At 46.5% G+C, this 11,657-nt stretch overlaps 1 protein-coding gene across 1 annotated transcript; it reads right to left on the bottom strand.

Moving 5' to 3' along the window:
- Nucleotides 1-268: 268 nt before the first annotated feature.
- Atp5mj (ATP synthase membrane subunit j) lies at nucleotides 269-3,923 on the bottom strand. The gene is made up of 4 exons (XM_076849548.1): nucleotides 3,834-3,923; nucleotides 1,849-1,972; nucleotides 1,118-1,141; nucleotides 269-443 (listed from the first exon to the last, which is right to left on the bottom strand). The coding sequence occupies exons 2-4, from the start codon at nucleotides 1,970-1,972 to the stop codon at nucleotides 409-411; spliced, it is 183 nt and encodes a 60-aa protein (XP_076705663.1). The 5' UTR covers nucleotides 3,834-3,923; the 3' UTR covers nucleotides 269-408.
- Between the last annotated feature and the right edge of the window lie 7,734 nt (nucleotides 3,924-11,657).

The raw sequence follows: 11,657 nt of genomic DNA, 5'->3' as shown, positions 1-11,657 counted from the left end.
CCTTATTGATCTTCATAATAATTCTATTGGAATTTACATAATTAACATCTCCAACTCCCCAGTGTGAAAACAGAGGCTGATTTGTTTAACAAACATTTATTAAGTATTAGAATTCAAGTTAATGTCTAGACTCTGATCACCAACCCCTGTTGCAGTGGAGACTTGCTCCTCATTCCCAGATTTCCTCAGGAGGGCGGGCTGGGTGAGGGCCCCCGCTGCACTGCAAAGGCTCTACTTGGGGGAAACACACAAAGCAGTACTGGCATGGTAGTGGTGCATCTCACAGATCATTTATTCATGCCACGTAGAACGTGGTACTTATATAAGGGTATGGCGACATTCTGTGTTCCCGTTTAACAAAGCCTGCTTAGATTTACAGGCTGACGATTCTGTACGCAAGCAAGCTGGCTAATGATGACCATGAGCAGGTGCAGGACTTGAACCTTTTGAAAGAGATGCAAAATATAGATTCAATTTAGGAAGGAAAACAACAGCAGAATGTCATTTATTAAGCATCAACAAGTCAGAAAATATAAATGACAATTTTCAATTCTATGAAAAAGCACAGGGAATTCTTTCTACATGGAATACCCAATGGGTTTAAAAGCTCCTGTAAATGATGCCTGTTGTAGCAGCTTACCTGCACAGGCAAAGGTGTGAGGGGTAGAGAAATACCTCATCCCCAGTGCAGGGTTGTATAACTCAAATGACTACAGTTTGATGGCCACTACGGAAACAAATATCTAATACAAGGGCATACATCTGTTAGGTGCTTTCTTTCAAAACACACCATCAGGACATTCACAGGGTAGCATGCTCACACAGTAACTTGTGCTTCCCAGCTGGTGGCATCAGCTACCTCTGATTACTTCTGGAAGTTTTACTGACAAAATGAATAGTTTTTTTTTTTTTTTTAACCATTCAGATTATAAAAAGTAGAAATTTAGATTTCTCCTTTTCAGTAGGCATAGCAAACTTCATGTTCTGAAGTATTTCCATTGTATCTTACTTAACTGAACCATGTATCAAATTTAGTTTAGAACAATGATATAATACCTCTTGCAAACATATAATGGTGTTTTTCATTTCCCAACCATTTTAAGAAGCAAACCCTTACCTTTCAAAGCTTTACTTCTTTTATCTAAAATAAAAGGCAGAAAAAAATGGGTTACATCAATACTTTCCAAAAATTCTTATCATTGATTCATTTATCAAAAGCAACATTTGGCTGAATGCTTCATAGCTTAGGTAAAGCATTCCAGGAAGCTTTCAGACAATAGCAGAGTTACTATAGTGTCTCACAGCCAAGAAGTTGTAAAGTTTCTACCAAAGAAGATCTACGGACAGTGAAGAGCAGGCTTCCTCACTCCCCACCACACTCTCAACTGCAGTCTTGCCTTCTTTCCTTCCTCTTCTTAATCAGTGGCTCAACAATATGTGGCTAGGCCTCATCTCTGCTCCACTAAAAACCAAATGGTTATTTCTCCCCTCCAAATTTGATTGTGAATAAATGTCCAATAGAACCATTGAGAAGGTACGATAAAGTACTGTACACCAGGGCATGATACCCACAATACTTCAGCCTGCATCTCTGAAGATGAAGAACATCTCCTATGTATTGGTAATACCCAGGACAATGCACAATTTCTCAATATCAAGGAGTTGCTCAAGTTCCCCCACTGTCCCCACAACCTCTTCATAGCTGACTCACACTGCCATAGTGGTTCTGTTGCTTGAGCCATCTTATGCTATGGTTAAGAGCCATAGTTCCTTGATAAATAAACTGTGATTCTTTCTGAAAACATTTTTCTTCCTGACCTCAAATAAATCAAACATAAGTAAACTTACCAGCACTCCTGATTTTATAAACAATGAAGCTCATTAACCCCATTCCTACCCAAATCTCTTGGTAAACCTGGGTATAGTAGGGCTTCAAGGGGACCCAGTAGTTTTTAACAATGGTTTGAAGCATCTGAAAATGAACACAGTGATAAACACTAAGGTGACTATTGCTCTAACTCTAACACATAAAAGACAATCTTCATTTATTCATTAAGTCTGACTCCATCTCCCACAACCACCTGATAAGGAGTTGTTCTTGTTCTTGACCTAGTCTAGTCCCCCCAAGTGAGCACCTTTTCTCCACAGTGCAAGTCACCTGGCACTCAGTCACCTCTCATCCCCCCCCCCCAATTCCAGCACTCTGCCACCATGTTGCCCATACCCAAGCCAATCTTCCATTAATGCTATGCTCAAAGTCACACTCCACTCTTCTGACTTTTAAGTGGAAAGACTGGCTTCATCATCATGTTGAGAATGGCTGGCATTTAAAGCTGAAAACAACAGGTCAGGGTATGGTGACTTCCTTATGAAACTAACACCTGGGCCTGTACATACTTTGACCAGCTAGAGGTCTAAATATGACAAACTTATTTATTTAAAAAATATTATTTAACTAATTACTGAATTTGATTGGGAAAGCCATAAAATTCTGAACCTACAGTTAGCTTTGTGCAGATCTAAGTAATGCTTTTGATTACTTTTGCAATTTATACAGACCCTAAACTAGATGCCCTGGTGTTCATCTTAAGAGGCATTGTAACATCTGGCCTATTAAAGGAGGATCATTACAGTGGTTGTCAGGAACGACTAGATCTGAGCACTTATCATCTCACTTGGAACCTCTCCCTTGGAGGCAGCTGAAATCTTGTCTTGCCCTGCCCCTGCTCCTCTCATACCGCACTGCTACCTGGCACGTACAGGATTCTCATCTTCCGGTGCTGTGGTTTTCCGTATTTCTCAGCTCCCCATCAGTTTTATAACATCAGATTCTCCAAAAGCCCAACCTATTCAAAGGTCAATGGCTGCCCTCAAATTATGGAAACCTGTATTGCACAGCCATTACCTACTCAACAAATATGTACTGAGCACATGCTAGGTGCCACTGTTTTGGGAGCTGAGAAACAAAAAAGAGCCAGGATACCAAGGAGAAGTGTTCTCAGCAGAGGCACTGATGTGCCAAGACACCCCAGGTCAGAATAAACTTGAATAGCTGGGAGGAGTGGGAAGGAAGAAGGCCAAGTGGCTGCCCAGATTCAGATCCTGGCTGTCACTTAATAGTTACTTACACTGCCTTAGTTTTCTCATCTGTAAAACAGGAATAAACAGTAACCTCTTCAAGGGGGGCTGTTTTGACCCTGAAGTGAGTCACTGCATGCCAAGTGCCTAAGTGCTTGTTTTCTAAAACGCTGTGGCTGAGCTACAGGATAAAAGACGGCCTGGTCTCTAGCACCTTGGAGGCCAAAATAAAGCCTAGTTTTTACTCTAGGCTGTTCCCTAAGTTTAACAGCATTTACTCAGTGTTTGAGGGACTTACTTCCTGCACCTACAACCCACCCCTACAAAGCAGGTCCTTGTCAGATGGCCAAGATCGCACAGCAGGAAAGCGGGCCTGGATTCACGCCAAATCAGGTCCAGACCGTTAGGCCGGATCCCGTCAGTCTCCCGGCTTCCTGCTCTCCGCTGTGGAAACCGACTCCGGCAGGGGCGCGCTCCTGAAGGCTGACCCTCTCACCATCCGGAAGCCAACCCCAGTCGTTCGCAGTCTGGGGCCCGGCCCCGGACCCCCCTCGCAGTCTGAGGGCCAACCCCCGGCACCCGTGTCGCCGCGAGGCCCCGGGACCAGAGAAGAGTAGCGGGCGAGCAGAAGGGGCTGACCCAAGGTCAGCGGGCCCGTGTTGTCCCTCGCCCCGATCCCGCCCCTGGACCTCAGACCCGCCGCCTCTCCACTCCCCGCGTTGCGAGCTCTGCGGCCGGCGGGGACCAGCTCTCACCTCGCCAGAACTAATAGCTCAAGCCGCTCCACACCGCGAAGCCGACCCGCAAAGGTCACCGAGTGCGCAGGCGCTGCGCGCGGTCCGCCGGGAAGGCGGAAGGAGCTGCGGCGCCCGAGGCCAGAGCGCCTGTCCGATCGCGCCCGTGTCCCACAGCGCCCCCGGCGGCCGCGCCGGTCCTGCCCGCAAGGAGGAGGGGCGCGGAGGCCAGGCGCCGCACCGAAGGCCCGCCCCACGGGAAGCAGGGCGCCCGGGTTGTGTCCGCGGGTCCTACCCCGTGACCAAACGTCCGGCCTTGTAATGCTGAACCAGGGAGGATCTGGACAAACCAGACGGCTTGCCAACCTGGAAGAAAGGGACCCTTGTTTTTAGTCGTCAATGGACCTTTATTTTCCTTGTTTATGCCCCGTGCTGAGGATGGAACCCAGCGCCTCACGCGGGCTAGGCCGGCGTCCTACCGCTGAGCCGCGGCCCGGCCTCTTGACCTGACTGGGAGAGGGGCGCCGTCAGCGGGCGACCCCGGCCTCGGGCCAAGGGGCCCGGCCTGAGCGGAGGCTGGCCTTGAGCGTGGGAGCCGTCGGCCTCAGGCGCCCAGGGCTGCGCTTGCTGGCTAGTGCCACTGCGCCCGGCCAGAAAGCATGTCTTAGACCCGGAAGGACCGAGAAAACCGGACCGAAAGGAGCCGGGCGAGCGAAATGACGGGCGAGACCAGAGCCGACGACAGGGCGCGGTGGGGACTCTTGGGGGCAGGCCGGGCTTTGGAGCGCGCGGGTCCCGGTGCGCCCTTAAGGGTAGGCTTGGCATGAGGACTGGTGAGCCTTTCTCAGAGCCTCTTGGCCGGAAAGCGAAATTTTTCTTAAAATGGTGACTGTCACTTAAGACAGCCATCCAGATGCTAAGCAAGGACCTTACAAAGACAAGGACAGCGTTTAGAAAAAATTTAGCATCATTGTAAGGTCTTTCAAGACAAAACTGTTGGACTTCAAGCTAGACTTGAGATCAATAAGCTATTTTTTTTGGGGGGGGGTACTGGCGATTGAACCCAGGGACAGTGACCACCGAGCCCCATTCCCAGCCCTATTTTGTATTTTATTTGGAGACAGGGTCTCACTGAGTTGCAAGTGCCTTGCTTTTGCTGAGGCTGGCTTTGAACTTGCCATCCTCCTGCCTCAGTCTTCTGAGCCGCTGGGATTACAGGTCTGTGCCACCCTGCCCACCAGATCAATAGGTTTTTAATGGCTAGTTTCAAATCCAAAATCCTAAGAAAAACACTTCAAAAAACCCAAAATGTTTAAGGAAAGGGTCACCCCAGCACATTTGTTTGAAGGATCTAATGCTGTGTTTTGTGGCTGGAAGGTCAGAGAAGACACACAGTGCCTCAAGCACAGTTTCTCTGGCTTTTTGAGAGGGCCACTTAATGGCATCAATAGCATTTGTAAATGCTTTCAGCTGTTGGTTTTCCCTTTAGGACAGAAGTTCATTCTGCTCAGTGAATTTGCCAAGCCTCCCTTAAATATCAAAGCTCAGAGGCCTTCAGCAATCTTTCCATGTGCTGTGGCCTAAAGGTCTACAAGCCTATTAAGAACTGCCTGATGTCAAGCTGTCCCCTTTAACTCTGAACATTGGCCAGGAATGCAAGATGAGCTGGGCTAAGTGAGTGGGGAGCACCCAGAACCACTGAGTCACATGGAGGAATCTGGGACTGTCTAGGGTAAAGAGATGTCTCTGGAGAAGGGTCCTAGGAGTTCCCAGAGGAGGAGGGGAACTTAACTCAGGACCAGAGGGGTTCTTGGCATACCCGATGGAAAAGAATTTCAGCATGAACCAGACAAAGGCACATAGAGATTTATTTAGGAAAGTAGGTACCCATTTAAGGGGGAATATGGGCTGTCTGCAGAGTGAGAAGTCCTGACTTGGGCTGGGTGTCCAATGTTTATAGAATCGGAGTATCAGGGGCTGGAGTAGTGGTGAATCTAGGTTGGAGCGGCCAGTTTTCCTGTGCTTGCATATTGCCTTCATTTTACAAGGGTATGGGCCAAGGTGTTTTCTGCCATCTCAGTGGCTTGATTCTTCATTTCAAGCTTGAGAGTGTTTTCCTTAAGATTCTGAACCCCCCCCCCCCCCCCCCCCCCGTTTCTTTCTTTCTTTATACTAAATCCCTATTTTAGGACCACACAGAATGTTTAGTTAGGAAACTAGAAGCAGATTCCAAACTGAAAAAAGCATCAAGACAGTGTCCTTATGAAATAGTAGCAAAGAGGATAAAGGTGCCTCCCAGAAAATGTTTGTGTGAAAAGAACTCTCTTCATAAGAGCACCTTATAGCCCGCCTGTAAAACCAGCAGCTGGGAATGTTTTGGAAATCACACTCGGCAAGAGACCAAGCACCATTGGGAGGATTGGAGAACTCGGTAGACTTAGATGAGCTAGTGCTCTGAAGTTCTGGTCCCTGAGCTGAGGTTACATGGGGCTTTTAAAGGAAATTTGACATCATTTCTTAACCATTATGACATTGGTGGGTTTGAATTCTTGGCCTATGTGACCAAAGACATCGCACAGGGAATTTACGATAAGTAGTTCACATGTGGAGAACAAAGGCAGTAAAACACTTGCCAGTGTTATCTTTAAGTAGTTTTTATCACAGTCAGCAGCAACTCAAGATGACTTGAGTTTACCTTCCTAAGAGCTATATTTCTAAGAACTAAGCCTATGAGGTTATAGTTTAGACAGCAATTAATTGACCTAGCAATTAAATGATGTAGCTACATTCCAAACTAGAAAGTTACAGAAGAGAAGATTCTGTTCACACTCATCAGTTGAATCTCTGTCCTACAAGGGTGTTTACTTTTTAAGTCTAGTCAAACTCCTAGGGACAGGTATTTACAATCCAATGGGTAGGGACCCATGGTTAATTAGGTTTCCTGAAGAAAGGTTGACAGAAGGGGAAGGGAATTAACCGTTTCCTCAGGCATTGTTTTTTCTTTTTTCTTTTTTTTCCAAAGGGGGGGGAGAGAGAGAGAGAATTTTAATTTTTTTTTTTAGTTCTTGGCGGACACAACATCTTTGTTTGTATGTGGTGCTGAGGATCGAACCCAGGCCGCACGCAAGCCAGGCGAGTGAGCTACCGCTTGAGCCACATCCCCAGCTCCCAGGCATTGTTTTTTCATCATAAGGTTTTTTTTGTTTTGTTTTGTTTTGTTTTTTTTAAGAGAGAATTTTTTAATATTTATTTTTTAGTTGTCGGTGGACACAACATCTTTATTTTATTTTTATGTGGTGCTGAGGATTGAACCCAGTGCCCCATGCATGCCAGGCGAGCGCGCTACCATTTGAGCCACATCCCCAGCCCCATCATAATGTTCTTAAAATTTCATTTTATAATCAAGTCTGGTTTTTCAATCACAGGGAGGCTGAAGCAGGAGGATAGAGAGTTCAAAGTCAGCCTCAGCTGCTTAGCAAGACCGGATCTTAAAATAAAAAATAAAGAGGGCTGGGGATGTGGTTCAGTGGTTAAGTGCCCCTGGATTCAATATCTGGTACCAAAAAACAATAAAAATCAAAACCAAATCACCTTCCACTTAAAAACACTTTGTGACGTGGACAAAGGATGATAACATGTTGGAAGAGCAACACACACCAGGGGTACAAATGTCATCGAGTTCTGGAATTGCTTGATGTGCTTTTGATGTATTTAATGAAATTTGGAGTTGTGTCTTAGCTTTCACATGAAGCATGAGTTGTAATATTTTCCAATCAGTGTTGAATGACCTACTGAGCCTCAATGGCTTTGTGCGTTGGGAGGTAATTTTGAGAGACCAAAGTGTTTGGAAAAGTGTTTGAATCTCTGGCCTTGAAAGCCTGGCACAGGGATGTTTACTTTTCAAGTCTAGTCAAACTCCTAGGGACAGGTATTTACAATCCAGTCACCAGTCACTTGGTCAGAATATGAGACCCCAAAATTGTAACACAAGTTAGTGGCAGGACTGGGACTTGGAGCGAGGACTCCTGGCTTGGGAGGAGGCGGGTTCATGTTTTGAGACACTAGGCGCTCCACTCTGCCTAGCCTGGCTTCTAAGTCTGCACCATTTGCAAGCTGACTTCTTATTTGCCTCACTTTGGGACATTTTCCAGTGTACAACTAGGCTTCACAGTAGTGACCCATGCCATCTGCATGTCCCCTACATATTCATACATGTGGCTCTTTCCTGAGAGCCCACATACCAGCCTCTGCACTGGGCACTGAGGATGTTATGATAGTGGGCAGTTCTTTCTGTTGTCTTCCTCTGTATACCTTTGCCGGGGTTTTCATCCTGTCCCATCTTTGAGGGTATTTCTCAAGGTGCGTTGGAGTTAGCAATGGCATCCATATAGACTGGACACATTTTTATATTTCTACAATGTGTCTGAACTTAATAAATAAGAATAAATTCATAAACTACATCATTTTCAGAGACTTTAATTCACCAGTTACACATGGTTTCACTTGGTATCATGACCGAAGCAATCACAAGTTCTTTTATCCCATTCTGATCTTAATTACTAATATCCATAACACTCAAGTCCCATGTCACATTTCACATAATATGTGTGAGTTACAAAAAGGTGAAGAAAGTTTAACATGGCCACAGGGGCTGCACTAAGAGCAAAGGCACAGATACAAGTACAAGTCAACGCAGGTGGCCATCAAGGGATTAAAAACTTCTGGGGTCCAGCCCAGCGGGGGAGTCCAGGGGTCCTGAAGGAGGAGTGGTGTCAGCGAAAGAAGAAGAGATGGGACAACAGGTTTCAAGTTACCAGCAGTCTCCAGAAGAAATCTGCTGCCCCTAGAGGGGCCTTTATTTTCATACCTTTTTAAAAATATTTATTTTTTAGGTAGATGGACACAAAAACAATGCCTTTATTTTTATATGGTGCTGAGGATCGAATCCGGGTCCCACCCGTAGCTAGGCGAGCACTCTACCGCTGAGCCACAATCCCAGCCCTTCATACCTTTTTTACAGGTGTTTTTTCAGATAGTTAATAGATAACTTCAAAACCCAAACTTCTTTGATTTACATAATTTTCAGAGTTACAATCTTTTTGACATACATCAATTACCTAAGATATTGAGTATATTGTTCAAAATACTTTTCTATAACCTTAGCCAATCATGATTAAGCATTTACGATTTCACCTCAATCACTAGGTGCTAGGCAATGCAACTAGACTACATGACTCCTGACCTGTTATTCACTTTAAATTTTAAAGCATACCTATAATTATTTCATTAACTTTTATTTTTTAAAAATATTTTTATAATTGTAGATGAACACAATATCTTCATTTTATTTATTTATTTTTATGTGATGCTGAGGATTGAACCCAGGGTCTCACGCTTGTGAGGCAAGTGCTCTACTACTGAGCTACAACCCCAGCCCTAACCTTTAACTTTAAAGCATACTTATGATTATTGGTAAGCTTTCTTCTAAACTAAAATCCCAGTAAAACACACTTAAAGTAGTGAAAGTTATTGCTTAAAAAAATCTACTACTCTGAAGTGCCTCTAAAATATATCTATGTTAATTTTACAATATTTTATTTTTAATTTTTAAGGTAATTTCCTTTTTTCATATGACCTATTTGACTGCTTCCTTACAGAATTTTCTTGATTCCTGGTCAAAGCACACCAATTCTTATGTCTTTGTAATCTTTAACAGAAGGACAGGCTTTACACCTCAACCCATTTGTCATTTATATTAACTATGTGTTTTCCACTTTCATCATAAATTTCTGTGTAAGGCAAAGGAGAATGTGTTAGTGGGGGGAATGTATTTTCATTAACCTCTTGTCCTCGAGGAGGATAACATAAGCTACATATGGTGATCCTTATTGTTGGCCCAGCAATTGTTTTTCTGTAGCTAGATGTTGTACAGGTTGAGGCTTTAGGACGGTGTTGGAGGGGGGTAGTGTAAATTGTTAACCATGGGATAAGTATTTCTTGTTGCTTAGGCTTGGGGAATAACACTATTGTTTGTATCCTGAGAGATACTGAAATGCACCTCATGGCATGTCTCCACTGTATCCTTAGTCTCATTCTGGGAATTTTCCTACAATCAATCTCAGGTAATAAGTACTTTTATTATTGATTGACATATGTCCTGTTATCCATGAGTATCATAAATAAAACACTTAACATTCCTGATGGTTTTGGTTTCCAGATGGTGCAGCCCTGCTGCAGTATCCCCCACGTTGTGACCCTGTCAGACAGCGGATGTAGGACCACCTTCACTAAAAAAACAAGTCTGGAAAGTGTCAAGGGGCAGAGCTGTCCTGATGGCAGGCAGTTCTAAGTGAGCTCCTGGTGGGATATGTGCCACAGGCAGGAGGAACAGTGATGAGCTAAAGCCTGGGCAGAATTGGAAGTTTGTCACTGTGGTGATTTTCCTGGGCAAGGCTCTTAACAGGTGACCAGGTGAGGTGTCAGTGTGCTGCCATGCCAGTTTGAGATACCTCCTTTTAAGGGTCTTAAATGGGGGCAGGGTGTTTACATCTGGCGTGATTGGTAAGTTTGTGTCTGGTGTTTCTGATGATTTGATTATGCCCAGGTGTCCATGTGCTTCTGATTTAATTTGATATGGTTTCCAGGTGGTCATGTTTTATTGGTATAAATAAGTTAAAATCTGTGCCTTATGGTTGTGCTGGGCAGATGGCGGTGTAGAAACAAGGTTTAGTCATTCCACCCTGGCACTTGTACTCAGAAATGGAGAAACTCATGGCAAACCGTTCTATATGATATAGGGCAAGTCAGAGGTAGGCAAGCCTGGAACTGCTGATCTATACCAGGCAGTAACTCGGAGCAGGACCCAGCCTGCCCCAGCGGCCCTCCACCCCACTTCCTGGAGCCAGGCTGGACCATTTCGGCTGCTCTACGGGGGTAACATCTGGTCCACCCCTGTTTTGTCCAGCTACGTCAGGACACTGCCACCCGAGACGCAGGTTTAGTAAGGACGAGGATAAATCCCATTGCTTGTCTCAGCTGAGCAGAGTTGAAGAAAGGACACAAAGACAGGCAGCAAGCAGCAGGTTACTGCAAAAGTAACCAAGTGGGGAATTCTCCCAGGACAAGGGCCATGAGCCAGACGGAGGGCCTGACTTCCGCTGGTGCGCTTTGCGTTCCTTCGCTTTCTGTCCCCTCCCCGCTCTCCGGTACCGTGCTCACACGTCGATTTAAGTCTACCGGACGCCCGCAGGTGTCCACGAGTACGCAACTGCACCTGACTGCGCCCCGGGCCAACGTCCAGGGCCACTTTGCTTGGCTAGGAAGCTCACATACCGGGGACCTTCTGGGATGGGTCTGGATGAGGCCCACCTCGCCCGAACTGGGCGCCGTGCCAAACGGCCCCCGTGTTCTGCCTGCGACCTCCTTCACTGCTTACCCTTCAAGGCCCCGCCGAGGCGTCCTTTCTTCACGAAACCTTCCCCGACCCCCTCTTTGTCCCTCTCCCCAAAATGGGTGTGCTGAGGCCTGAGCCCAGCAGCCAGGGGCAAAGTCCCTGCGCGCTTGCGGTCCAGCTCCCGAGGGCCAACCTCAAGGCTGCCCGCCCTGCACTCAGGGGCCTCGCGCCAGACCCGCGGGCAGCGGCTCCCAACACGCCTCACTCGGCCGGGCCAGGCGGGCGGCACAAGGCCGACGGCGCGGCCCCGCTCTCCCGCCGCGCGCTCTGATTGGAGGGCTGCGGGTGGGGCGGGGCTTCCGGAACGCCGGCGGCGCTGCGCGGGGAGTTCCTGCCTCTGGCTGTTCCCGCGCTCGGCAGGCGGTTGAGGAGGCGCGACGCCGGCTTCCACT

The sequence above is a fragment of the Callospermophilus lateralis genome, chromosome 3 (genome assembly GCF_048772815.1).
Source record: "Callospermophilus lateralis isolate mCalLat2 chromosome 3, mCalLat2.hap1, whole genome shotgun sequence".
NCBI lineage: Eukaryota > Metazoa > Chordata > Mammalia > Rodentia > Sciuridae > Callospermophilus > Callospermophilus lateralis.
The sequence above is the reverse complement of the archived record's forward strand: the minus strand, read 5'-3'. Positions and strand labels throughout refer to the sequence as shown.